The 26,254-nt window shown below is 45.8% G+C and overlaps 2 protein-coding genes and 1 long non-coding RNA gene across 3 annotated transcripts; all 3 read right to left on the reverse strand.

Annotated features, from left to right (window-relative positions):
* Positions 1-457: 457 nt before the first annotated feature.
* On the reverse strand, positions 458-3,021 carry CCDC8 (coiled-coil domain containing 8). Its single transcript, XM_006219909.3, has one exon. It carries the CDS (start codon positions 2,311-2,313, stop codon positions 928-930), a length of 1,386 nt encoding a protein of 461 aa, XP_006219971.3. The 5' UTR covers positions 2,314-3,021; the 3' UTR covers positions 458-927.
* A 5,724-nt stretch (positions 3,022-8,745) lies between these two features.
* Positions 8,746-15,340, reverse strand: LOC140698420 (uncharacterized). The gene is made up of 3 exons (XR_012076203.1): positions 15,074-15,340; positions 10,481-10,724; positions 8,746-9,048 (listed from the first exon to the last, which is right to left on the reverse strand). It is a non-coding gene; the product is annotated as an uncharacterized lncRNA (long non-coding RNA).
* On the reverse strand, positions 14,231-14,929 carry PNMA8C (PNMA family member 8C). Its single transcript, XM_072968854.1, is given in 4 exon segments — positions 14,231-14,397; positions 14,400-14,441; positions 14,444-14,837; positions 14,888-14,929. Coding segments are annotated over 4 exon segments (645 nt in total).
* Positions 15,341-26,254: the final 10,914 nt, after the last annotated feature.

Below are 26,254 nucleotides of genomic sequence, written 5' to 3' on the forward strand. Positions count from 1 at the left end.
ATTATAAGCACCAGCTACGGCACACTGCTCACTACCTCACTGCAACCTACCTTTTTGGCCTGTTCTTACTGCAATGATTTTTTTTATCAATGTGTCCAGTAGCCATGCTGCCCCAGAAGATGTTTGTGGGGCTTGATTAAAACAGATTCCTGGGCCACACATCCCACCAACAATTCACAGCTCTAGCATGAAGGGCCCCAGAACCTGCATTTGGGACAAGTTTCTCAGATGATTCTTTCCACTGGTACATTTCCCAGATGTACCTGGTAAAGTGTGTGAGGTGTGTAAACTACAGGTCCTGGACCCTCAGAGCCTGCAGAGCCCAGGGGGATGGGGATGGCAAGCAAAGTGACATAAACCCAGGTCACTGTCATGGAGGTGGGAGTGGAGAGGACACAAGGACATGACAAAAATCATCCTGGAGCATTCTTCAGTTGATGAGTCCAGAGCCAAGACATAAGTTTGCAAACATTTTTATTTGCGTGGTGGCCTGCGCCCTGTTTTTAAGTTCAAGGAGACAGTCAGTGGAAATGTGCCAGAAAGGGGGCAAAGAATAAGGGGGAAAGGAAGGAATGTCTCTCCTGCCTCTCTCTCCTTTTAAAGCTGAGCACCTAGAGTTGCATTTGAGGAAGTTAAAATCATGGGTGATGCAACCCCACTGCATGGGTTTCTTTCTTTACATTCCTTGGATTACTATAAAGAGACTGTATTCAAAGAATCAATGCATGAGAGAGAAAATTTTAACAAGAAAAGGAGGGTGTTAGGCGGAGAGGTGAGGGGCTCTGCCTGGCCCTCGCTCTTTCTCCATTTTCAACTGTGGAGACAGAAAGAACATCTCTGTCCAGGTGCGGGAGAGTCAGGGACACGTCCTGAGTGGCCAATACCATGGCAGGTGGCGGGGTCCTCTGCGGCCCCCCTGCCCTCACCTCACAGCTGGGCTTCTTGTTCTCCCTGCTCTGCTTCTGCTCTGGCCTCAGCCCTCAGGACCCTGAAGCTCCTGGCCTCGCCTGCCCTGGGGACTCTCTTGGGCAGGGTCGGCAACCGGGGAGTGTGCCAGAAGGCTCTCCGGCGCTTTCGCAACCATGCAAAGCGGCCAGGGGTCTGGAACCTCACTGTCTTGACCTGTTTCCGGGTCCGAGGTCCTGGGGTCGCCCCTGCGGCCCTCCGGGCAGCTGAGGATTCAGTTTCCTGAACACTTGGGGCCTCTGCCCTCTGATTACTTGCAGCCTCTGCCCTCTGATCAGGGATGGCCTCTGCCCCACCGGGTACAGCCTCTGCCCCATCAGACACAGCCTCCGCTCCCTGGACAGCTGGGGCCTCTGCCCTCTGATTATCTACAACCTCTGCCCTCTGCACAACTGGGGCCTCTGCCCCCTGGACAGCTATGGCCTCTGCCCTCGGATCGGCATCAGCCTCCACCCTCTGATCACCTGCGGCGTCTGCCTCCTGAGCTCTAGATGCTTCTTCCTCCCTCTTGCGACGCCGGAATGAGGCCCAGTTGATCTTGGGCCTCCACCATCTTAGGGGGGTCTCAGGCACCCGCCCATCTCCTGCACTGCCCGCATTATCCCCTGGGCTGGCGCTGCCTGGCACCGAGGCCCCATCCCTCTCCACCCTGAGTGAGGCCTGCTGGGCCTCGCCCACCCCTGAGCTGGACCTCGGTGCCCAGCCCTTCACCCTCCGCTTCAGCTTCCCCCAGGACACCTGGCTGACATACTCCCGCCACCTGTCGGCTTTGGACAGCTGGGGCCCCGGGTTGTCCTCAAACATGGGCACGGGCAGGTTCACCCGGCGGCGGGCGGGCGGCGCGCTGGGCTTCTTTTCCCCCCGCCGGAGGAAGGCCTCCACCAGCTCCTCGTCATCCTCGCTCTCCAGGTCGCTCCCGAGGAATTTGCTGCCCAGGTAACTGACAGGCATTCTGCGCACCTTCCTGCTCCGCCCCGCGCCTTTGTGGCCCTTGTCACCCTTGTCTTTGGAGGTCTCAAAGTCACTGAACTCGCTGTCGCTGGCATTGCTGCTGTCATAAGTGCCCACGACCAGCCGGGGAGGCGGGGTCACCATCTGCTGGACTCTCCTCCTCCCTTGGGGCTCCTTGGGTTTTTTGAGGGGCTGGGGTGGGTGTGGGGTGTTCTTCTCAATGATGCGGGCCACATCTTCCAGCGTGCGGCCTTCTTCCTCCAGAAACTGAGTCAGCCGCTCCCGAAATTCCGCCTCCTTGGTGGCAGGCTTGGAGATGACCCTCCAGACGCCTCCGGCCAGCCTGACCTCGCGAGGGATGAGCAGATAGTCCACGTCCTCCCCGATCTGCAGCATTCCCACCGTAGAGTCTTCCTCCCTGCGGAACACCTTGCCGATCTTCTTAAAGGTCCCCACGGGCTTCAAGGCTTCCACGAGGACGTCCAAATCCACATCTTTGCAGACATCCGGGACACTCCAGAGGATCAGGCAGTCGGGGGAAGGGAGGAAACCCCAGGGGAACCAGCCCCCCACATGGCTTTTCTCGAGGGTCTTTAAGATCTCCAGGGTGAAATCCGGGGTGAGGGCAATGAGCCCAAATTCCTTGTAGCCCTGAGTCTGGGGGTTTAGGGATGGGGTCCCAGCAGCGCGGCCAGGAGAGTCTCACCTCCCAATTTCTCTGCCTGCAACAAGTCTGGTCTGGATCAAGTCCGGCTCCCCTCAAGGACTGGTGGGAATCAATTCCCAGGATGCTTACGTGATCCGGAGGGAAGTCGGCCTTGAGGTTCCAAGCCCACCGCCAGCTGCAAACGTGGTGTCCTGGCTCCAACTGGGGGTGCGCGGGACGTGCCTGGAACTTGGGAGAGGACTTCACAGACAAAGACGGCTCGGCTGTGGCTGTTCAATATGGCCGAGGCGCTTGGAGGCCGCAGCCCAGCTCCCCAGGAGGGTCTCCCGCCCTCGGCAGGCTGCCACCCGGGTCCAGGTTGACCTTGACGCGGCTCCCGCCTCCCCGCCTGCGCTTAACTCTGGAGGAGCGCGCGCGGGCAGGAAGTTCCTCCTCGCTTCCCCCCCCCCCCCCCCCCGGGGTGAGGCCCACCTTCCCCCTTCTCATCTTACACTCCCGGACTCGGGAAGACTGACAGGGGGGCTGTCCACTCCCTTCGGGGCGCCCTAGCTCTCCTCCCCCACGGGGTGTGGCCGCGCCCTGGCCTCTGGGGGCCCGGGCTCCGAAGCGGAACGCCCCGCTGAGGCCCACGTCAGCATCTTTCCGCGAGAAAGACAGCGGGCCCCCCAACCTACCATCCCAAGCACGCGGGTTCCAGCCAGGCCCTGGCGGTGGGCGTGCTCCTGGGGCAGTCCCTTTGAAAGCCACTGGCATTGTATATGCCCATTTTAAAATCACGTGACTTTTGGTATCAGCAATGCCTACCTACATCCCCAGACATGCCGGTGGAGAACTTGGTACGTGGGTCTTCTTGCCCCAGCCCCAGCGGGGTGCTTGGCACACAGTAGGTGCTCCAGAAATATTTTTGAGTGAAGTAATGAGCCTAATTGTTACTTAGTGGACACTAACCTGTACTCTCGGTTCTTAGAGTGAAATACTAGGCAGCTCTGAAAAATAGAAGTGACTGAGGAAAGTCACGTTTCATGGAGCACTTCCTGTGTCCTAGGCACCATTCTAAGTGCTTCCTGTGAATGAACTTATGAAATCCCCAGCAAAACGTCATGAGAGGTAGTATGATGATCGATCTTATATTCTAGCTGAGGAAGTAAAGTCACTTGCTCAAGGTCACATGTCCAGGAAGAATTAAAACCTGAATTTGAATCTGAAACAGTCCGACCTATGTGTGTGTGTGTGTAAGTATGTGAGTGAGTGTGTGTGTGTGCGCCAAAGGGCCTAGGTGTGTGTACATGTACTCCTCACATGTACAGGCACTGCCAACAGTGGCTGTGTCTGGGGAGGGGGACTGGGGACCCCCAGAGCGAGCAGAGACATGTACTTTTCACTCTGTATCCTTTTGGATTACTTAGATTTTTAGCAACCAAAAATGTTAATGAAAATAGGAGGTATAGCTCAGTGGTAGAGCATTGGACTGCAAAAAACGTTAATGAAAATAAGTTAAATTCAGCCAAAGGTCCTCATACTCAGCCACAGACCAGGTAGGTCAGAATCCCTGGCACGTGGGGACTGGGATTTGCAAAACTTCCCAGGTAACTCTAAGACAGTTGGCTCAGCGACCATACACAGCAACAACAACAGCCGTAGTAATAATAAGGGTTAAGCTGCACGGATGGTTTCTTTGGAAACAGGCGTCCTGCGATGTGCTGAGCAGGCCTGTTATGAATCTTCAGAGCTACGTGGTAGCGTGGGTGCTGTCACTTTCATCTTCTTATAGACGGGGAAACTGAGGCTAGTCTGAAATTGCAACTAGGTGAGGGGCCAGATATTTGAACCAGATCTTAGGCACTGGAATAAACTTCAGGCTCTGCAGATACAGCTGGTCTTCTGCTCCTACCTTAAAGTGCCAGACCGTTTAACTCCTGAAGAGCCACAGCCTGTCCAGCCACCCTCATGATTTATCTGGGTCCACGGAAATGCCTCCTCATTGGGCTCCCTGCTTCCTGCTCCCTACCTGTGATCCATCTCCAACTCAGCCACTTAAGTCAGATCTGTCTCTATTCTTTTTAAATCCTCACCATCTCCCGCAAAACCCTACTAGATCTCCCCCACTTCCTTCTCTCCTCCTCTCCTCCTCACTCTACCCCAGCCACACCTACCTCCTTGGTGTTCATGCAACACACCAGGCTTACTTCTACCTCAGGGCCTTTGCACTTGTTGTTCCTGAGGCCCAGAAAGTTCTGCCCTGCCTTCTCTTGGCAATATCCCTCTGCTCAAATGTCATCATTTTAGAGAGGGCTTAGTGATCCCAAACTACTCGGGGGGCCTCTACTCTCTTAATGACCCTTGAGCCCAGGAATCCTTAACCCTTTCCATGCTATGGGTCGCTTTCAGGGTGGTTTTTCTATGCATAGAATTGCATCCATTGGATTCAAAGGAGACCGATTATAATGAAATACAACGATTAAAGAAAGATTACAGAAACAACAAAACCCGTAAACTTTAATATAAGGTATAAAAATGAACACGTGTGATTTTGTTTAACTCACGACATATGATTTTACTGAACTCCAGAAGGAACCAGAAAAATGTGAAAGGAAAGAGGGAAGGGGGAGAGAGAGGAAGGAAGAGAGAGAGAGAAAGAAGGAACAAAGAAAGATGCTCGGGGGCGGGGGACGGTTAAGGTCTTAGCGAGGCCTTTGCACGGTTATTGGCTCATTCTGGTTGTTTTTGCTTCAGCAGAGTCGGGTCGTTAGGCTTCTCTGGATTTTCTCCTCCTCTTTCTTCTCACAAGCTCCGTCCCAGCGGCGGCACTCAGCCGGCGCCAGGTCTCCAGCCATCGCTCCCTCCCTTTTGCGCACTTTCTCACCCGCCTCCCAGCGGTCTCCATGGCAACGAGGAGACGCGCTCCTCCGCGCGGGTCAACTCTGAGAGGGTGGGCCCAGGCAGAGGGCGGGGCAGGGGAGCGCTTCTTGGCTTCTTATTCCTGCCCTAGGCCTGATCCCCGAAATCAGCTTCCCTGAAAAGCTGCTTTGTAGAGGCCCGAAACTAAAAGTCTCTAAGACATTGGGTTTTGTAACTGTAAAAGTTGTGTGTGTGTGGCCGAGGTTGGGGGCTGGAGGGGTGGACTTTATCCTAGAAATAAAACCCTCAAACTGCAAAAATTGCCAAACCCAGAACAGTTCCGCTGTGGATGTTTTAGATTGCCCAGATCTCTGGCAGGCGAGATTCCCCAGCCCCCCTGAAAAAAACGATAATTATAGCTCCCACTTTTATACTTGTTTAAAAGAAACGAAAAATCCAAAAAGAATAGGAAAGAAAACAAAACACGGTCCAAATCTCTCTACCCAGCTATAGTTGATTGCTGCTTTAAAACATAATAATAACAATGAAAGTGACACACACACATTAAGAAAATGCTGACGTTATAGAAAGATGTAAAATGAAATCCCTCTTCCAGCCCCAAACCTCAAGCTTCTCTCCCCAAAGTAACCACAGTTAGATACTTCTGTACTTTTACAAAAAAATTTAAAAAAACAAGTTTCATGGGTAATTTTAGAATTTACCCCATGAGGATTTTTAACATCATCCTGAATTCATCATAGCCCTTACCATGTCCTGGTATTTTCTCATTTATTAATTGTCTCACTCTATTAGAATATTAGCCTCATGAGTGGGATATTTATCTGGTCTGTTCACTGCTGAATTCGCAGAATCTAGAACAGTGCTATAGATGCTCAAAATATTTGTTGAATGAATGAATGATGGGATTAGATCTAGTACTAAAAACTAACTTTTTTCACTTAATAGCATGTCTTGAAGTCTTTACATATCAGTTCATGCAGATCAATTTCTTTTTCTTTTTTCTTTTTTTTGACAGAGGAGAGGTAATTAGGTTATTTATTTATTTTTTTAATAGAGGTATTGGGGATTGAACCTCGGACCTCGTGCATGCTAAGCACGTGCTCTACCACTGAGCTATACCCTCCCCCCAGATCAATTTCCATTTTCTTTTTCATGACAGCATCCACCTTTCCATAAGCCCTCAATCTGGGAACATGATAATACTCATAATAATACATTTTTCTTGAGCAACTATTTTGTCCCTGACCTGGTGCCTTTTTTCTTTTGATCCTTACAACCCCTCCTAAACAAATATTATTCTCATTTTCAGGATGAGGAAAACTGAGGTCAAAATTGGCCGCAGAGCTACGAAGTGACAGAGCTTTGAATCCCTCAGTTTCCTTAGATTCCAACCCCACTCTTAAGACTCTTTTATTTGCCCTGTTGCCTGGGTGGGTTGGGGATGGGAAGCAAGGTTGGTAGGAAGTCCCTGAAGACTTCTCTTCCAGGTGACATTTGTAACCTTGGCACTGTCACTAGATTTAGCTTCAGTCTCAAGTGTCCAGAAATCAGATCCCTGTCTAGAAAGAACAGAATATAAATCATTCACAGTCTTGAACCAGATACCATTGGGTTAGTTGATAGCACATAGTAGGTCCTCAACAAATACAGCAGGAAGCAGCCTTATGGTCCACACTCTGCCCGCATAATTGGATCACCCCTACCTCCTACCCTCCTCAGTCCAAAATCTGAAGGTGGTTTGGTGAATGTGGAAGCAAAGCTGGAAGTTAGCGGTCATATAGTTGAAGAATCACTCATTCATCCATTCATTCATTCATGTGGCATATTTCTCTAACATAGTGATTCTCAAATCGGGTTGCACATTAGAATCACTGGAGAGAGTTTTAGAAATTCCAGTTTCCTGAGTCCAACCTACTGGATCAGAATGTCTTAGGGTGGGGGTTGGGTACTACATTAAAAAATCTTCCCAAATGACTCTGACAGAGATGATCGTTAGTGTGGCTGGGCAGAAGTAAGGGAGGAACTGAGTGTCCCCAAAGGAATATGGCCAGCTGGAGGTCCCCCAGTACCTGCCAAGAGCCAGATTGGAAATTAGAGTTTTTCCAACTTTAGCAACATAGACAATCCCTTTAAAGGGGAGGGGAGGACTCTCAAATTGAATAGTGTCTACCCAAAGATTTCACGTCCCAATCTCTGGAATTTGGAAATGTTGCTTTAGTTGGAAAAAGGGTCTTTGCAGATGTAACTAAGGATTTGAGATGAGATTGTCATGGATTATCTGGGTGGACCCTAACTGCCATCAAAGAGTGTCCTTATAAGAGAGAAGCAGTAGAAGACAACCTAGACACAGAGAAGACGTACAGAGTCGGAGGAGGTCATGTGAAGATGGAGGCAGAGACTAGAGTGATGGGGCCACAAGCCCAGGGACACCTCGAGTACCCAGAAACCTGAAAAGGGAAGGAAGTCTTCTCCCCTAGAGCCTGTAGAGGGATCTCAGCCTTGCCCACCGCTTGATTTGGGACTTTTTGCAGGCAGGACTGTGAGAGAATAAATCGCTCTTGTTCTGAGTCAGCTGGTCTGTGGTTATTTGTTACAGCAGCCACAGGACACTGATCTAGACTTCCTAGTGTGGCTACTAATTCCCCAGACACTCTAATGAAGAAATCTCCAAATGAAAATATTCAAGTTTTATTCCTTGACCTTATCTCTCAAGAATAATTGTCCTTGAAATGAAAGAATTCCTGTGCATTGTCCTGACCCCCAGGAATCAGTTTTGGATGATGGGAACCTTGGAAGTGTTTGAAAATGCCCCCTCCCTAGTCTGCGGAGCTTCAATCTGCTGCCTGCCCCTTGTCGCTAGCCTCACACCAGGTCAATCCAATGGTTAGACCTCCCTTCTCTCAGGATCTAGTAAGCCTTTGGTATTTACACATCTCACACTGAACTTTTCCTTAAAGTTGCCTCACCCTTCCTGAGCACTCACTCTGACATCTTTTTGAGTCTTCATGACCACCCTCAGCAATAGGTACTATCGCTATCAACCCATTTCACAGATGAGAAAATTGAGGCAGCACACCTTCAGACTGCCCTACTCTTTATTTCATTAAAAAAAAAAGTCAGTAGGGAGGGTATAGCTCTGTGGTAGAGCGCGTGCTTAGCATGCCTGAGCTCCTCAGTTCAATCCCCAGTACCTCCAATTAAAAAATCAATCAATCAATCTAATTACCTCCCCCTCAAAAAAGAAAAAAAGCTTTAAAAAGGAAAATTTAAAAAAGAACACCAACATTAAAAAAAAGTCAACCTTATTGAAAGTATACTTTATATCTTAGACAATGTAAGTTTGTGGTAAGTTTTAGAGTCACCATCACCACAACCAAGATATAGGTCACTTCCATCACCCTGAAGAGTTTCCTCATGCCCTTTGTGGCAGTCCTTTTCTGCCTTCCCCCAGTCACCGATCTGATTTCTGGCCCTCAAGTGTTGCTTTTTCTAGAGTTTTGTGTAAAAAAAAATCATATAGCATCTGTTGTTTTCTTCTGGCTTCTTTCACTCAGCAAGTGATTTGGAGATTCATCTGTGTTGCTCTGTGTATCTGTAGTTCATTCCTTTTTTAAAAAAAAAATTTAATGGAGGTACTGGGGGTTGAACCCAGGATCTCTTGCATGCTAAGCATGCGCTCTACCACTGAGCTATGCCCACCCTCCTGTAGTTCATTCCTTTTATTTGCTATGTAATAATTTATTATGTGAATACTTTACAAGTGGTCTACCCATTCACTTGTCAGTGGACACTGGGTTGCAGCAGCGTTATGACTAAAGCTGCTATGATTATTTCAGAGCCTATGTTTCTCACTGCAAGGTGTACACTCTCTGTGTTGCAAAGAACCTTTAAGGGTGGGTAGTATTAGCCCCACTTTACAGATGAAGAAACTGAGGCCCAGAGAGGTGAAGTCAGCTCCCTGAAGGCACACAGCTAATTGGTGGCAGAGTCAAGATTTGAATCTAGCCCTGGGCAGCTCCAAATCCTTTGACACTCCTGTCGTGTGTCTTGTTGTTGCCAAGGCACAGTGGGTATTGTCTCCTGAAGGGCATTACCCTGGTGGATTGACCCATTTGCCTTTCTTCAGCATCTCAGTTTTCATAACACCCTTTTGTCAGCCCTCAGAGAATATATTGTCTCCTGAGGGAACTAGGCCCATGTTTATCAAGTTCAGGAATCTGAGCCCTAAAACCAGGCTGATGTGTTCTTTGTCAACGCAAAACACAACTATCACTGGACCCAAGATCCCAACAGCCAACCCAACAGCTTCTGCCTCTCAGCCACTGCGCTAAGTTGTTTCTGTGTCTTAACAGATTTACTTCTCCCCCAAAGCTGGTGAAATATCCCCATTTTACAGATAAGCAACCCGAGGCACAAGGAGGTCAAGTGGCTTGCTCTCAAGCTCCCACTCTGGGAAATGAAGGAGCCAGGACTCAAACCCAGCCATCTGTCTGTCCATTACTCCTCTTCACCTCCAAACCTCCATAAACAAGACAGGTGTCTGCTGCCTGTTGCCTGGTGAGCAAGTTGATGAGAGGAATTTCATACCTAGTTCCGCTCTGCACTTACACAGACATTTATCTGTTGTAAGTTTATCACTGTATTAACAGAGTATTTTATTTCCTGTACTCTTATGCTTTGACATCTGGGACTTGATGCTCCTCCCAGGGTTAGGCAGTTACTGGAGAAAGGGAACAATGCTTGCTCTTGAATGTGTTTTTTAAATGCAAGCCAATCGACCAATCCGAGCCCACACCCCCACCTATCTCCTTTATCAGGCCCTCACACTCTGGGCCACCATCCACCTGCCTTATCCACCCAGGGCCAGCTCCCAGACAACTAGGGGTGCCCCTTAACCCCAGAGCCTGCTGAAATGATTCAAACTAGCCAATTCTCAGCCTACCCACCCTGTCTCACCCACTCCTTCCCCACAGAAACCACAATAAATGCTCTTGTCCATGGTTCCCTGTCTCCCTCACCCTCTGCCTCTGGACAGACCTGGTGCTTCCTCGGGTAGCCTCCCCCATGGTGTAACATGTCCCCTTCTCTTGGGGTCTGTGTTGGGGCACAGACTCTGGTCAGAAAAACCTGGTTTCAATTTATCTTGAGCTTTCTTGCATGGCTTTAGGCAAGTCACTTAACCTCTTTGAGCGTCACTGTCTTCAGCCAGAGAATGAGAAGAAGATCATGATAAAAGTACAGTTCATAATCACTTATCTCCTCTTCTGAAATCCAAAAAGTTCTGAAAGAAAAAAAATTACAAAAAAAAGAATTGGAAGCAAGATCTAGAGATGAGGCTACTTCTGGTCTTAATTTATTTCACTTAGTGTCAATATCCTAATGTCCCTACTATTAGAATCACCAATGAATTTAATTACAGGAGCTGCCCAAACCCCTCTGTGGGGTGAATTACACAAAGAAGATACAGTCATTGTATCACTTTTCTAAAATCCAGACCTCTCTGAATTTTGAAACACATCTGGCCGGAGAGTTTGGGATCCAGAATTGTGGACCTCCAACACCATACCTCCAGGGACGGGAAGATACAATGAAGTAATGAGTATGAAGGACTTTGCACAGTGCCTGGAACAGCTGGTATCGTTTCTATTCTAGATAAACTGTTTCACCTTTCCCATCAGTCACTGGAAGCCTGAGGGATAGAAAAGAACTGTGTGTCTTGTGTCTTCTTCTCCGTGAGCTCTGATAACACCACTTTTTGAAACAGTGCAGCCCTGGAAAACATCAGTCAACTCATAGAAGTGGTTTTCATGATTTTTTTTTAGCATATAGATTAACTTAATTTGTTTTCCAAATTAAATCTACTGTGGAGTCTTCCAATATATCAAATAGCAGGCTATAATTGTATTAGCATACATTTACTTCATAAGCTCATATATGTACAATATAGCATGAACTACAAAGAACAATGAAGAGTTTTCATTAAACTATGTTTGAAAATGGGGGTTTACAAAGGCCAGCTGCAGCCTTCAGCACATCCAATTTACTTTCGGTTTGCTGTGTGCCAGCCATGTCTTGATCCACGTAGATAAGTAGCTTCAAATGGTAACCCGTTTTATGCAACAGCTTGTTTTGCAATCTCAGGAAATTCTTCCACTGGTCCAGAAAAACTCCAAAGAGAAGTGGTCTGAGATTTGGGTTTTATGGGCAACCCTGAACAACCACTCACAGTATGGATACAAACGTGAACATTGTATGTGAAACACCCCAAGCCCACAAGAAGCACAAAACACGGTCTTAATACTGCAGTATGATGATCGGAAATGTTACCCTGTCCTTTGTTATTATACAACGATTGTGCCTTGATGGGAGACTAGCACGCCACGAAGGAATGTACCTGAGATTTGTGTAGCATTTATTCAAACTGAGGAAATAATGAACCAAGTTGTATAATATTCTGAGTGAGGACACCCAAGCTAGAAATTCACAAGGAATACAGAGATCAGTAGAAACATACAAACTCCTAGACCATGGATGCACTTGTAAGAAGTTCCAGTATATGTGTGGGGATGGCAGGAAAAGCTTTATCCCAACCATTGCGCAAAGAAAAAAGCTGTTGAAGCTGATGGTAGAGAACCAGCTTGGTGAAATGGACAAAAATCAGAGTCTTCCAGGTTTTAGGTGATGTCAAAGCAAGTGAACTCTTGAAATTCCTCTGTCTTGACATCTGCTGCGAATGCAAGGACCTAAGGGGAGTTTCTGACTGCCTGAGGGTGGGTTGCTTGTCTGCACCCTGGCTGCCAAAGTGGGGCTATAGTGAAGGAACTTCCATCTTTTGGCTTTGCAAGAGGGGCAAAATAGAGTAGCTTTGCAGAAATAAGAAAGGGAGTTGGATGCTGGAATTCACAGACAAGACTGATGCCCACCACGGTAATACACTGGGGATCTCCACTACTACAATTTGGTAGGTAACAATCTGAGCCTGTTTCTCTGTGTATAGATTGTATTCTTTAAAATTGCATTTTAGAAAAGAAGTTCAGCTCAAACATTCGCAAATCCCTAAACTAATGGAAATTTGCAAACTCACAGGTCAGATGTCCTGAACAAGAGCTCTGTCTACCCAGGGACATATGGATTTTACTCGATTGGCTTTTTTGTTGTGGTTTTTCTTCACCGTTACAGGGGACTTGTAGACTTTGGGATTATATGTTGTTAATCGATAATTCTTGAAGGTGACCTCTTAATTATCTCCTTTTGGAACATTCCCTGGAAGGCTCGCCTTTTGTTCTTTAGAGTGGAGCACAAGTTAGAGCTTCTGGGATTTAATTTGGGGAGACCCCTATCCTCACCCCAGGTGCTAATCAGAGCAGAAAAGACTCAGTCTGACCATCTCTGTAAGGGAGAATCAGCGTGTAGAGAACAGTGACAGCTTTTTTTCAGAGTCACACAGAGCAGTGAGGTCCTCAGACATGGTGAGGAGGCAGGTCAATTTCTAGCCATGGTTTCTTCCTGCCACGTGCAGAAGAGTGGCCCACTCCTGACAAGTTTGTGCCAGAGGTACATTCGCGATACATCCTTATAAAAGACAAACAACGGTTCTATACTTTGCTATGACAGGATATCCAGCAGAGCCCAAAGCTGGAGAGGGCTGGGTGTCCTCCTCCCAGCACACATCCAGCAAGAGGGGCTGTCCCCAGCGTCAGGCCGCCGGGTATGGCGAAGCGGATGGTGGCTTTTCTCCTCAACACCCATCTCCCTGACACGTTCTTCCTGCTTAGCTTTTCCTTAACTCTGGTAACAGACCTTCTGTCAAACCTTGGAATTCCGGACCCTATTTCTCTTCGATTTCCCGCAAACACCTGTTTACGCAGGCGCCGGAAGCAAGCCGCGGTCTCCATGGCAACAGTCTGACGCGCTGCTTGGCTCCGACAGCGACTGCGCAGCTGCTCTCGCGGGGTCTCCGGGTTATTAGACGTATGCTGATCTTTGAGACCCTTCCTCACCCACTCCAATAATATCCACGCGCATGCTCAGGTGTTACTCCCACGCTCTTAAATGTGCACAACTACTCAAATATTACCCACTCAAGCTTACTCTCGTTCTCAGATGCTACCCACACGCTCAAGAGGTTCCCGCGCTCACTCATATGTATTCAAGTTTTAAACAACTCAGATGTTACCCGCAGCTATTCAAATATTTAATATGAGTGCTGCGAGGGCAAGGTTTGGGTCTGTTTTGTTCCCTGTTGTATCCCCAGTGCCTGGAATAGCCCCTAGTGCACTGTAGGTGCCCGGGAAATATTTGTTGAATAAATAAATGATCCGTACTCAACCAGATCATATCCACGTCTGCTCAAAGGGTACCCACGCCCACTCAAATGTGTGCGGGTAACTGAAATGTTACCCACGCGCTTATGAGTGCTGTGAAGACAGTAAGTTGCATTGGAGTTGCTCCGTTCCGTACCCCCAGCTCCTAGGATAGTGCCTGGGACATGGTAGGTGTGCAATAAATATCTGGATGAATGGGTGAGTGATCCACACTTAACTAGATATTAACCATGCCCACTCAGATGGAACCCACATGTTAACACAGAGAAAAATACCCACCTTCATTCACACTAGTCGTTACCCTTTCTTACTCAATAGTCCCCCATTCACTTGGATGATAGCCATCCTCACTCGCATCCCCAAACTTACTCAAAGGGTACCCACCATCCCACAGTCGCCCCTCACACCCACTCAGCTGACACCCACCTTCACTCAGCCATCCCCACGCTCAACCCACGTCACCTCACAGCTTCTTGTCAGATGCATGGTGCCGTTGTTGGTTTTTCTTGTGCTTCTGCTTGCCTTTCTTGCCATCACCAGCCTTGCTCTCCTTACCCGTGAAGTCCAGAGGTGGCAACCGGTCCACCGCGGCGGTGGCCCCAGCCCCTGGCGTCTCCCCCAGGCGAGCCCATCACACTTTCTGGCAGGCAGCTCTCTGGGGCCCGTCACTGTCGGCACAGTTCCTGCCTCAAGACCCGGGCCACATCCTCCACCGTCCTGCCGTCGCTCTGCAGGAGGAAGTTCAGCTTGGTCAGGGATTCAATATCCTGCTTCTGGGGCAGATAGACCGCTCTCCACCAGCTGCCCTTGCCCTGGATCTCCCTGGGCATCACGGCATAATTGACGTCCTCCGCCAGCCTGATGATGGCTGCCTTGGATCTCTCTTCTTCCAGAAAGTCCTTCCCAGCCACTTCGAACTTGCCCAGAGGTTTTAGGGGGGCCCGTATGATCTCTTCGAATTCCTCATGATTGTAGTCTTCTGGGATACTGAGGATCATCAGGGACTTGGAACTGTCCACCTCGAGGGCTTTGCACCCATGCTCCAACAGTGCGATTTCCTGGACGCCGAACTGCACCTTGCCCAGCTCTCTGAGGCAGCAGTATGCCGGCTGGTGCACACCTGTGCTGCCTTGAGAATCCAAAAAATTATCCAGGATGCCATGATCCCTTCCCAAAAGCTAAGGAAGAGAGAGGCCTTCCGGGGCCCAATCTGTCCACCTCCGTCAAGGATGCTCAGGCCCTGCACAGTGTCTAGCTTTCTGTCACTTTCCTCTGAGGGGGCTTTTGGGAATTCCTAGGGACTTACGCAGAGTGAAGCAGGGCTATCTGCCAGCAGGCTCGTGGATCTTGAGTCCTAGGCAAGGCGACACCATTGAGGATCTTAAGATGCTGTTCCTTCCTTCTTGGCGGTTGTCTTCAAAGGTCTCGCAGGCCCTGGCAATCTCAGCAGACCTGGGACTGCTGATCGCCCTGTGTCTTTTGTCACCGGAGTGTCGCGGGTGGGTGCCCTGCAGGCAGGGCGGCTAGTTCTTGCCGCTGGCCCAAAAACTGCCCTCACTGCCCTGTGGCCTGGCTAGGACAAGAATGTGACCGCCGCACTTGCTCCCGCAGTGACGTCACCTTCTCCTTCCTCTCTGCGCCCCGCGGTCACCATGGCAACCGCTAGAGCAACGCCTCTGCCATTGGCCTGGGTCAGCCGCATTGAAATCAAGAGTCTGAGGGGGTCATTCAGGGGTGAGGGGTCAGCCTCCCACCTTCAGATCTACCTTCTCTTCTCTCCTCAGAAAACAGTTGATTCTAGGGGACAGGGAAGATACAAGATGAGCTTAGAACAGTTTTGGGGTCAGAAAGTAAGGAAATGCTCAAAGAATGATGACAACAGGTGAAGGACACAGAGCCAGCTTGAAGGGTTCCCATTGGCCGAATCTGGGACAATTTGAGCATCAGCGTTAAAAATGAGAGCAACAGATCATAACTCCTTGAATAAAATAAGTATCTGTATTAAGTGGTTGAATTTTTACCAGTCTATGAGTTAGATACTGTTTGATTTAGTTGCTCATTCATTCAACAAATACTGAATTACAGCTTAAACACGGAAAAACTTATGATTATTTACTGTGTGCAACATTTTGCTTTGTCTTTTTTATGCTTCATGATTGTCATGGCCATAAGTTGATTATTTTTGCAATAGATGCAGCACAATGTTAGCCTAGCATCTATTGAGAAACTTCTCTCTCTCTCTTAAATGTCAAAGATGCTTCCCCAACTCGCAAAGTCTTTCCTCCTCTGGGTCATCTTGAGAGCAGACCAGACAAGTGAATGCTTGAACTTGAGGGCATGACTGGCAGGGACCTGGGGATGAGCCAGGATGGGAAACTTCCTTTAACTGAGAATCAACCTGGACTTCATATTTGGGCTGTCTGTGAAACTTTACACCAGCACCTGACAATGCCGCCCCCATCCATCCATGAGCACCAGCACTGAATTGTGAGTGTGTTACATCAGTGAGAATGTGAGCAGTATCTGAGGAAGAGTGGATGGTGATAGAATGACCTTGGACAGTGCCTTGGGGAGATCCATTGTTGGCTGGTGGGAAATGTTTAAGTCAGGGACCACCAACTGCAAACCTAACATGGCAATGTGGTCTTCAGATTGGTTTCATTTGGCCAACGCTATTTTCCAAACAGTTGAATCCATAGCCAACTTTTAAATTCCAAATTTATAAGAAATTACAGATTTCTAGCTTCCCTTAAAAATGAGAGACTCTATCAAAATCAACCCTCATTCTCACCTAGTTAAAATCTGTTGGGGTTGAGAAGCTTTGCCTCCCTTTAGATTGAGCACCTGCTCTCTAATTTTCCACAGACTCCTCTAGCCCCTGTTGTACCACCTGCCATTTATGACAACGTGGATTGACCTTGAGCGTATTATGCTAAGTAAAATAAGTCAGACAAAGAAAGACAAATACCATATGATCTCACTTCTATGTGAAATCTTAAAAAAAAAAAACCCAACAACCCAATCCAAAAATGGGCAGAAGACCTAAATAAATGTTTCTCCAAAGAAGACATAAAAATGACAAATAGGCACTGAAAAAGTGCTCAAGGTCGCCAATTATCAGAGAAATGCAAATCAAAACTACAATAAGGTATCACGTCACACCGTTCAGAATGGCTATCGTTAAAAAATCCACAAATGATAAATGCAGAGAGGGTGGGGAGAAAAGCAAGCTCTCCTACATGGTTGGCTGGAATGTAATTTGGTGCAGCCACTATGGAAAACAGTGTGGAGATTTCTTTAAAAACTCAAAATAGAGTTACGGTGTGATCTGGACACATTTCCAGAGGGAGCTCTACTTAGAAAAGATACACGCACCCTAATGTTCATAGCAGCACTACATACAATAGCCAAGACATGCAAGCAACCTAAATGTCCATTGACGGATGACTGGATAAAGAAGTCGTGGTATATTTATATAATAGAATACTACTCAGTCATAAAAGAATAAAATAATGCCATTTGCAGCAACATGGATGGACCTGGAGATCATGAATCTAAGTGAAATAAGCCAGACTGAAAAATACCATGTGATATCACTTATACATGGAATCTAAAAAAAAAAAAGACACAAATGAACTTATTTTAAAAACAGAGACAGATTCACAGACATAGAAAACAAACTTGTTACCAGGGTAGAAGGGAAGTGGGAAGGGATAAATTGGGAGTTCGGGATTTGCAGATACTAACTACTATACATAAAATAGATAAACAAGTTTCTACTGTATAGTACAGAGAACTAAAGTCAATATCTTGTAGTAACCTATAATGAAAAAGAATATGAAAAGGAATATATGTATGTACATGTGTGACTGAAATATTATGCTGTACACCAGAAATTGACACAACATTGTAAAGTGACTTGATTTCAATAGATAAATAAATAAAATGAAATGGAAAAAAAAAGAGAGAACAACAAGGTGGGCAAGAATTTAATCTCTAGAGGCCTAACCTGAGTTCAAGTTCCAACCTCCCCACTCCCTGGCTGGGCAACCTTAGACAAAGTCACTCAGGTCCGTGTCTGAAAATGGGCCGATACCGGACGAAGCCCCTCCCTCACCAGGCACCGCGAAGTTTCAGTGAGGTACTCAGCACAAAGGACTCAGAATAGTACCCACCCCGAGAGAGGTCCTCCTGTTCATTGTGCCAGTTATATTTTGTAATCATGTAAGTGCGCTCAAAAAGTTAAACGTCTGTAATAAAGAGGCTGACTCTCTTTTTGAGGTTTGACCATCGACAGCTTTTAGATCACCCGCCCCATGTCTGGGGAAGCTCACAGAAAGGTCCACTCACTCCTGCCCTTGGCAAAGGTCAAAATTTACAAACCCCCAGCCCAACCCACTGTAAAGGCCCAACCCACTCACTCCAGTTTTGTTCAAGCCACCAGACTGGCTTGTGCCTGCCCTGGACTCTCTGGAAAAATCCCAGCATGTGAGTCAGAAATCTGATACCCTCTTGGTGCTTGTGGCATCATCATCCTGATTTGAGGTGAGCCATTGATTTCCCCCAACCACAAAATCACCTTTTGTGGGGTAACTACAAAACTACCTCACTATAAAAAACGTGTGCTCATCCAGGCATCAGTCCTGTTTGTAACAACTGGAGACAAAAACTTGTAGGATGTCACAACAGGGAGAGAGTTAACTAACATCTATGGCACTGGTTCTCAGATTGTGTTTCCAGGCGCAGCTGCAGCAGCCTGGGTCCCCTCCCCAAAAACTGGTGACTCAGAACCCCAGAGAAAGGATAATGGTTCTTAATCTTGGCTACTCACTGAAATTCCTTGGGAAGCATTTTAAAAACTGGGATGCCCTGGCCTCACCCCCAGAGAATTTGAAGCTGGTGGTCTGGGGAGAGGAGTAGGCATCAATAATTTTAATAATTAAAAAATATTAATGATCAAAGCTCTCTGGGTGACTCTACCATGTGGCCAGGACTGAGAATAATTTCTGCTCCAAAATTCCCATTTCACAGGCAAGAAGGAACTTGCTAAGTCCCCAGGGCAAATTGGTGACAGAGTGGAAGTAGAACCCAGCAGTCCTGATTCCCACTTAAAGCTTCTTTTCATTACATATGGCAGCCCCGAGCCCTGTTGTTATTTATTATTATTATTATTATTATTATTATTGTTGTTGTTATTATTATTATTACTGTATGCCATGGAAGGACTGATATGGCTTAACTTTAAAGGCGCCTGTATTTTTTTAATTAAAACCAACATTCTAATAAGCAAACTGTTCTGCAGTCAAATCTTAAAATGGTGTCCAGGTGGCAAAATTGTGGAGAATTTTTCCATATTTATCGAGGTTTTTCTCTAGTAATTGTACATTACTTTTATAGTCAGATAAAGAATATCTAGATAAATGACACCGGAGGCAAGAAAAAAAACAAAACAAAACAAAAACAGGCAGACTAAGTAGGTGAGACGGCCATGGAGCATTTGAATGGAAACGCCAGCTCTAGCCAGGAGAAAAAAAAAGAAAAGAAAGATGTACAAATGATTCACTTTTCCCTTCAACCTCTAAGCTAAAAACCTTCCTGCTGTGTGAGTGGGTGGCCCCAGAGAGCAGCCTCATTCCTGCATAAACCTTATTTCAGTTGAAATAAAATCTCTCTAGTCCTGGGCCAGATGTACATTTTTCATCAGGGTGACTCCTGTGTCTTAATGTCCTCCACATCCCAGTTCCTTGCACTTAGGGCTTACATATCTGTGATTTTTGTTCCCTCCACATGATATCTTCCAAGCCCACAAGAGAATATGATCTCTCTCTCTTCATACTGTTGCTTCAGTTTGGTTTACCAGTTGTCTTTCCGCCACGTTGCCATCTTCCAGTAGGTATTTATAACGTTTGGCGAACATCAACATACATTGAGAATTCAAAGAATTCAAAGATAACAATACATTCCTTCTTTTAGAAAAATAAATAAAATTGTTCACTCTCTCTCTCTCTTTTTTTCCTTTGGTTAAGGGATTCCGATAAAAAAACAAGATTAGTCACCAGCCAGGACTTTTCTCACCACGTGACCCTTTCCAGACATTAGGAAGAAATACGATCAGCCTCCACAACACACAAGAGAGAAGCCTTCACGTGACTGTGTTGTGCCTTTAGGTGATGAGGTTTTTTTTTTTTAATGCACACTTGCACTGCTCAGTTCAGATTTTCATGCGTGGAACATTCTAGAAAATAGATGTAACATTGATTTCACTGCTGTACCCCGAATCTGTGACTTTTTTTTTTAAGTTGTGGAATATGTAATATGCATACAACTTGTGCCCCAAACACAGTTTAACAAATAAATATATGATGCTATGACCCATCAAGAAACAGTGTCTGCTCATCACAAACTCCTCCCTCCCCAGGGGGAAATAATATCCAGTTTTGTGATAAACACTTCCCTGCTTTTCTGTAGATTTGTATGTTTATTACCAAACTATGCATCTCTCAACGCTATAGATTTGACTATTTTTGAACATTATATTAATGCAATCTTATCACATGGATTATTTTGCTGTGTGGTTGTTTTTATAGGAAAAATAAATTAAGCAAAGAAAAGGGACGTGGGCCTCCCAGTTTCTGGGCACGTTTCCTCACTTGGAATCTTGTTCCTTCTCTGAAGAGAGGTGGAGACAGCTGCCCAATTTTTTTGTGTTTTTTTTGGTCAGGAGAAAGTTCAGGGCCTGCAGCTGGTGGCTGTAACCTGAGCCCCAGCTCAGATGAGAATACATCTCTTCTCCTTCTGCATAATCCCTGAGGTTTTGTCAATTATGTCCAGAAAGACAGAGAGAGAGAGAGCTCAGAATGGCCTGGGAGAGGATAGAGTTGCCAGGCCTGTGGTATTGAAGCCTGAGGCTATGTTTTGGATTCCTGTTCTGGGCAATGAACCAAACAAATCAGACACTATGTCTTTGAAAAATCAGCATCATTGCAAACAAGTTGAGAAGTCACATCTGAATCCAGCCAACATGGAAACCCACAGGGCACCACACACCAACTCTTCTCAGCTTTTCCTTCGAAATAGCAACAAAAATCAGCAAAAAACAAATCCATCCACATATCCATCCACAGGGGAAGAGATAATTAACCGATTTCAGCAGCTGTCACAGGTCATTGACCATGATCCACGGTAAGAAATACATTTTACTGTGACCCAGGACACACACACACACACACACACACACACACACACACACACAGTAGAAAATAAAGCTTCATAAAACATATTACTACACAAAATGAATTCAGATAGTTTGTATTCTGTTATTCTGTTGGGGAAAATTGTGAAAGACCTTGAAGTGTATTAAAAAAATGACTAGAGTCTTTGCTGGAAAATTTGGGGTTGTCGAGCTCCCCTTTTCATGTTTTCCAATTTCATGGCGTCTCTGAATCTTTGAGCTCTTTACTCCTCTGTAAATTGCACATAACAGCAATGCAAATGGTCCTTGTCCATAGATACTTAAGTGAATTTTGTCTGGTGGACAAATTCCTTCCCTCTCCCACTGGGGGAAAAGCCAGTTTTCTATGTACGTAGATAATTCATTTCAGCCTTCTTAATGGTCTACCTATGTGTCTTCCCTGTGGCTTTTTCCTTTTAAACTGGTTGTACTATCTTACTGAGTTATTTGATGAGTTTAGTAGAACATTTGGCACATGTCCATTTTATCGGTGTATGAGAGTTAAGATTTTATCTTTACTATATTCATAACCATAGATCACAGAAGAAATAATACTGGAAATTTGAAAACAGTTGGAGATAAAAGACAATGGAAATACTGTACACTCTAACCCGCAGGAAGTTTTAGCCTTAAAATGTATTTATTAGTAAAGAGAAAAATTAATGAGTTAAGCATCATCTCAAAAAGTTCGGAAAAGGAGAGAGGGACCTAGAAAAGAGAGAGCAGTAGAAATCAATGAAACAAAGCAAACATACAAAAGAGAAAGGGAAGACAAAGCCAATGTCAATTCTCTAGAATAAGCGATGACACAAATAACTAACAGCAGGAATGAAAAGGGAATCAGTTCAGGTGCTGAAGACATCAGACAGATAAAATTATGGGCAATTTAATGCCTATAAATTTGAAAATACAAATGAAATAGACATGGTGGTGAACCTGGTGTGTTTGATACCCAGAGCAGATTTTTTTTTTTTTTAATGGAGGTACTGGCAATTGAACCCAGGACCTTGTGCACTCTACCACTGAGCTACACCCTCCCTGAGCAGATCATTTTTAATACCTCCAAAGTCTATTCAACAAAACTGTTTTGGGGAATAATCAAGAAAATCATAGTAATGCCCCCCCAAAACAGTGAAAATTTATTTAATTGAACTTCTGATGCTAGTAAACACACAAATACACTCCAAAAATTGTTTGAATAAGATAAATATAATAGAAAAGAAGAAAAGAAATATTTTGCCTTTAAAAAGATGGTAACAGGATTCTCCATGCAGCATGAATCTGTGGGAGATTTTTACTGTCCACTTTTCAGTATTTTCTCGGCTCTATATACGAGATATATGTTGCTCTTTTTGGTGTTCCACAATCAGGTATAAACGCTTTATCATACTTGCACCACCTCCCTCCTGTGGGGAAAAGCATTCATTTCCCCATCTTGGCTGAGAATAATAATGAAAGCAGGCGTGTTCTGAGTCCCTGATTCATATGCAACATCCCCAGAATTCTACTATCACCCCATTTTGCAAACAGAGAAACTGAGGCTCAGAGAGATGGAGTGATGTGCTTAAGGTTTCCCAGCTCTGAGGTCATGGAATCTGGGTAGGAACCTGAGCCTGATCCATCAGAGTTGTCTTAACCATCACCTTAAACCTCCTCCTCTCTTGCATTAGTGTATTTGGAGAATTTATAGCAAATACATTCAATCAGACTATTCCCTGAGCCCTTCCTTTGTGTCCAGCCTGTGCTGGGGACACAGCGATGACCAGTGATAGCCCCAGCTCTGACCTCCTAGGTTCACAATCCAGTAAGAGAGACAGACCAATCTTCAGACAGTGGTGAGCCAGAGTAGGCAGAGGTGGGATGAAGATGCCTCAGGGGGGCTGTGGATCCAGCTTAGGCAGTCAAGAAAGGCTTCCTGGAGGAGGCTGAAACCTGATGGACAAGGAGGTGTGATCCAGGTCAAGAGTGACCAAGGCTTGGCGGAAAGAAGCCCAGGGCACTTGAGAAAGTCTAGAAAAACCTTCAGTGAGTGAAGGAGTCCAAGCTGAACAAGAAAGGGAAAATTCCAGATCTTCGCCAGAGCTGCTTTTGAATAATCATGTATCTCAGGACTGGGCATAAGGTCTGGTCTCTGGCTGGCAGGTGGTGAAACAGAGGAGGGTCTCTGATGAGAGCAGCTGGCAGTCTTGGCCAGGCCCAGCCCTGTTCAGGGAGCCCTGTGGATGTTTGTCCTCCCCAGCCTCCTCTGCTAGGTTCTAGAGCCAGGGTCCCCAGGCTGCCGTGATCCTTTTTGCTGGGGGTCCAAGACCCTGGCACAGCAAGCCAGACAGATGTAAATTACAGTCCTGGCTTCCCTACAAACTAGATGTGTGGTTTCTGAGCCTCAGAAGTCTCATCTGCATAATGGGTTGATAGTCTCTAGTCCACGTGCCTGTTACGAGGGTTAAATTCAGAACAGATCACACCTTCACTCAGATCTCCACAGTGTCTCCCACATTCCTCTGAGAGGAAGCCAAGTCTTTCCAAGACCCTCATCCCCCTTCTCTGATCACATCTCCTACCCTCTCCCCCCGACCCCAACCCTGCACCAGCCACACTGGCTTCCCTGCTGCTCGTCAGACATCTCACTAGCTCCAGCAGGCTGTTTTCCTTGTCTGGAAAAACTTTACTCCACCTAGCTGCAAGGCTCACAGATTTTTGTCTGTTTTGTCCCCTGCTATATAAAGAGTGCTAGAACCATGCTTAATAATAATAATCATAATAGTGATTTTATATTATATTAATATAATAATGGTGACAGTGATAATTATTACAAGAGTCTCTTGGTATATTCAAGCCCTCGGCCCCATCCTTGAGTTCACCCCCTACCTCTGGCCCTTCCAGCGTGCACTGCAGCCAGGTCTACAGGGATTGTCATAGAATATGGCTTTTATTGGCTCCTAGTGTCTGGTGATTCTTTTAACTGGACCATCAGGGAGAGGGAATTTCAGAAGTCTCCTGGGAAAGCTTGTCAGGCTAGAAAATACATTTTTGTGGTAAGGCCTGTTATAAGCAGTGGAGTTTTTTAAAAAATGTATGTGTGTGGGGTGATGGCGGCGGGGAAAGGGGAGAAGGGACTTGAGCTGTGAATACTCCTACCTCAGTTTGACTGGGGGACCTAAGCCTAGAGAGAGGAGGCAGAGAGAGTGCCGATTGGAAAGTTTCCCAGGAATGGCCACCCACAGGATTTATGGCCACCTGGAGTGACTGGCCTCATTGACTGTCATAGGGGAAAAAAATCTCCCTCCAAGGCAGGGGAGGGCGGGAGCCTCTCATGTGGAGTTTACTATGTACCTGTCTACACTGATGAATAAGCGCTCCTGTGTGCTGGCTTCCTTCCCAGCACTGCAGACACAGAAAACCCTCTTTCTTTCTTCTTATTTATTATTTTTAAAGGGAGTGTCTCACTTTATGACTTCAGAGTTACAGTGGTTGTTCAAGTGGCTCGCTCCATTTCCAACCCAGGACACTCAGTGGACACACTCATTTACTCATTCAACAAAGAATGAATAACTGTCCCTCTGTGGTGAACACTGTCTAGGTTCTGGGGATACAGTGGTGCAACAAGACAGGGGAGGTTTCTAGCCTTGGGGGGCTTATGTTGTCATGGGGAATACAACTCTAGATAGTGTAAAGACTATCATTCAAACACTTTGGGGATTGCTTGTTATGCAGTGATGCTGATACACTGATAAGCCAATGTGAAATGACAGTGATATCTGGGAATGTGTGTGAGGGGGAAACTACTGTAGACAGGTGGAGTCTGGTAAGGCTTCTTAGCGGAGGTGACATTTGGACCAAGACTTGAATGACAAGGATGAAACCACATGAAGGATGCAGGGAATGGCAAATGCAAATATCCCAAGATGAGAATCATGGAAGATCATGGCTGGAAAAAACTTGAGTGAACAGGGAAATGCTTTGATTCTTAAGCTGAGATGGCATGCAAGCACTCATTCTATTATTATTTATACCTTTTTCACATATCTAAGTATTTAATAATGACAGGTTTTTTAAGATTCTGAGAATAATTATTTAAATAGAGATCATGGTACAGATCTATTTGGTTAAATATTTCAGTAAAACAAGAAGGAAAGGGTGCCTCTTGCTTACCAGTTAACAAGATGAATTTTACCTTTTAAAGGTTATAGTAGAGGAAATTTTATGAGAACAATTATGATTAAAACCGTAAAATTCCGTGGGGATGCATTTTACTTTCTGTAAACCATGTTAGCAAAAAAAAAAAAAAAACCAGAAAAAAATACCAAAGATTGAAGGCATTTTCTTTCTTTCCTTAAAATTTGTTTTTCATTATGGAAATTTTAAAATGTAAACAAGAGTAGAGAGAATAGTATAATGACCTCCATCTGTAGCAGTTTTCTACTCCAGCCGTTCTGGTTCTGTGACTCACACCAGGTGTTGCGCTTGGCAATCTAGGGGTTAGCGGTGAGGGGAAAAGCCGTGTCACTGGGCCTTTAGCAAGGACAAACTGAAGAAACTGGACCAAGAAGGAGCTCTCACTGCACAAACTGGATAGAATAAGCCAGATGAGTCACAGAGCCAGCACGGTGGGTTATTACAACTTACTCAGGAGAGGGAATCTGGGTGGGAGCCCCGAGCCCCCAGACCTTCTTTGTGTTTAGTATTCACGGAATACTGTGGGTTCTCATTTAAACTACACAGGAAGATAAATAAAATAAAAACCTAAAGGTTATACATAGAGAAATAAGGTGCAAAGGTAACCCAAATGTGTAGATGTAGGTGGAAGTGTTGGGGCTGCAGGGATGTGTTGTTATGGAAACTGCAGTTCCAAGTGTTGTCATGGAAACCACAGTGCAGTCTCCAATCAAGGATGCTTCAAAACTGTTTTTAGATCCACTGGTAATCATGGTGGTTCAGTGACAGGAAAAGGGGCAGGGAGCTGAGTCTACTTACACATTTACACACATACACTCACACACATATACACACATATATCCATACATATACATGTATGTGTATAAATATATACTTATATATTCCTTTATATATATAAACAAATTTAAAGGTTTTATTTCCTCATGTATTTATTTCTTTATCTTGTAAGCATGTTGGAATGCTTAATTAATTCAAGAATCTGCTTCTCTGATTGAACCCTGATTGAAACACTCTTAGGCATCCATGCAGTGAAGAAAGAGGTAACAGACCTGAGTTGTCCAAACCCCATACATTCTAAAG

The sequence above is a fragment of the Vicugna pacos genome, chromosome 9, assembly GCF_048564905.1.
Source record: "Vicugna pacos chromosome 9, VicPac4, whole genome shotgun sequence".
In the NCBI taxonomy this organism is placed as follows: Eukaryota; Metazoa; Chordata; class Mammalia; order Artiodactyla; family Camelidae; genus Vicugna; species Vicugna pacos.

Excerpts from the sequence above, each read along its gene's own strand:
- CCDC8 (XM_006219909.3), bottom strand. The coding sequence starts at position 2,313 with ATGCTGCAGATCGGGGAGGACGTGGACTATCTGCTCATCCCTCGCGAG.